We start from the raw sequence: 1,784 nt of genomic DNA on the forward strand, positions 1-1,784 counted from the left end.
GAAAGTCAAAATACTTACTTGAAATCTTCATCAAAAAAATGCTCATAATCGATTCTGGTTGCTTTGATACCATGTTACAATTTGCAATTGATAACATGTTAGTTATATGATTAAATAATGAGAAAGTTATACTACTTTGATTGCAGAAAAATAAAGAAACTTGGTACTGTTGGGATTACATTCTGGAAAGGAAAGATTACATAATAAAGACTACAGCTAACTGAGATCCTAAAGAACAGGAGTACAAGCAGGAGTACGTGACCATAATAATCTCCAGCTTATTAAACTAGACTCCTAAAACACTGCAACTACCTAAGACCAAGTCTGCTGCACTATCAAAACTACAGACACGTAGATTTATTCAAGAACCAAAAAAAATAGACAAACCAAATAAGTTTAGATTAAATATAATTCCAACATACTCCCCCTTAATCTAAACATCGTCGAGATTTTTAACTCCCAACAAGTTCCTCATCTTTTCGAACTTTGCTGTTGCCAGTGCTTTATTAAGAATGTCTGCGCGCTATTCACTGGTATTAATATGTTTTATAACAATCAGACCCTGCTCAATACAGTCTCTAATAAAATGATACCTCAAGTCGATATGTTTACTTCTCCCATGGAAAACCAGATTGCGTGCTAAATCGATTGCCGACCTGTTAACAATATAGAATATGACTGGTCCTGGTTTGACATACATAACACAGCTGAGAACACGCTAAAGCCAGATAGCTTGACACGCAGCAGCTGTTGCTGCCATAAACTCTGCTTCGCATGAAGACAAGGCTACGCACCGCTGTTTCTGAGATACCCAGGTAATCAAGTTCTCGTCAAGATAAAAGGCCATTCCTCCAGTGCTCTTCCTATCATCTGTGCTACCTGCTAGATCGCTGTCCGAGAATTCAGATAAAATGTAGTTTCCTTGTCCACGTTTGTAGACCAAACCGTAGTGCAGGGTTCCTTTCACGTAACGACATATCCTTTTTACGGCATTTAGATGAAGTTCAGTAGGCCTTTCCATATAGCGGCTTACTATGCCCACAGCGTAAGCAATATCAGGTCACGTGTGCACCAGGTATCTCAGCCCACCAACCATGCTTTTATAGAGAGTAGAGTCTACAGGTTTTCCCAGATGATCAGCATGGAGAGTCAGCTTGTGCTCCATTGGAAATCTGGCAGAATTGCAGTCTGCCAGACCTGCCTTTTCCAAGACTTTCTGAGCATATGATGACTGACACACCTCAATGTATCCTGTGTGTTGTGTTACTTCCAAACCCAGATAGTAAGTTAGTCTTCCAAGATCAGACATGTCAAATTCACCATTCATCTCCCCCTTGAATTTGGCAATGGCTGTTAAACTAGTACCTGTGACAAGCAGATCATCAACATAAACGCCTATAATTAAACTTTCTGCACCATCCCTCTTAGTATAAACAACATACTCGTAGGGGCATTTTGTAAAACCAAGTTTTAGTAAGTGCTGATTAAGACGAGAATACCAGGCCCTCGGGGCTTGACGAAGGCCATACAAAGCTTTTAGTAAATTATAAACTTTGTGTTCTTGACCCTTTTTAACATAGCCCTTTGGTTAGAGTCGTACACTTCCTCTTGAATGAATCCATTGAGAAACGCAGATTTGACGTCTAGGTGATGAACCTCCCAATCGTTTTTTCCTGCTAGAGCCAAAAGTAAATGCACGGTTTCCAACCTCGTTACTGGAGCAAATACTTCTTCGTAGTCTATACCATGACATTGTACATATCCTTTTGTAACTAGACGGGCCT

The 1,784-nt window shown here is 39.8% G+C and overlaps 1 protein-coding gene across 1 annotated transcript; it reads right to left on the minus strand.

The window, feature by feature from the left end:
- Positions 1-718: 718 nt before the first annotated feature.
- On the minus strand, positions 719-1,021 carry LOC141718752 (secreted RxLR effector protein 161-like). Its single transcript, XM_074521137.1, has one exon. The coding sequence runs from the start codon at positions 1,019-1,021 to the stop codon at positions 719-721; it is 303 nt and encodes a 100-aa protein (XP_074377238.1).
- Between the last annotated feature and the right edge of the window lie 763 nt (positions 1,022-1,784).

Source organism: Apium graveolens, chromosome 1, assembly GCF_009905375.1.
Source record: "Apium graveolens cultivar Ventura chromosome 1, ASM990537v1, whole genome shotgun sequence".
NCBI classification, from domain to species: Eukaryota; Viridiplantae; Streptophyta; class Magnoliopsida; order Apiales; family Apiaceae; genus Apium; species Apium graveolens.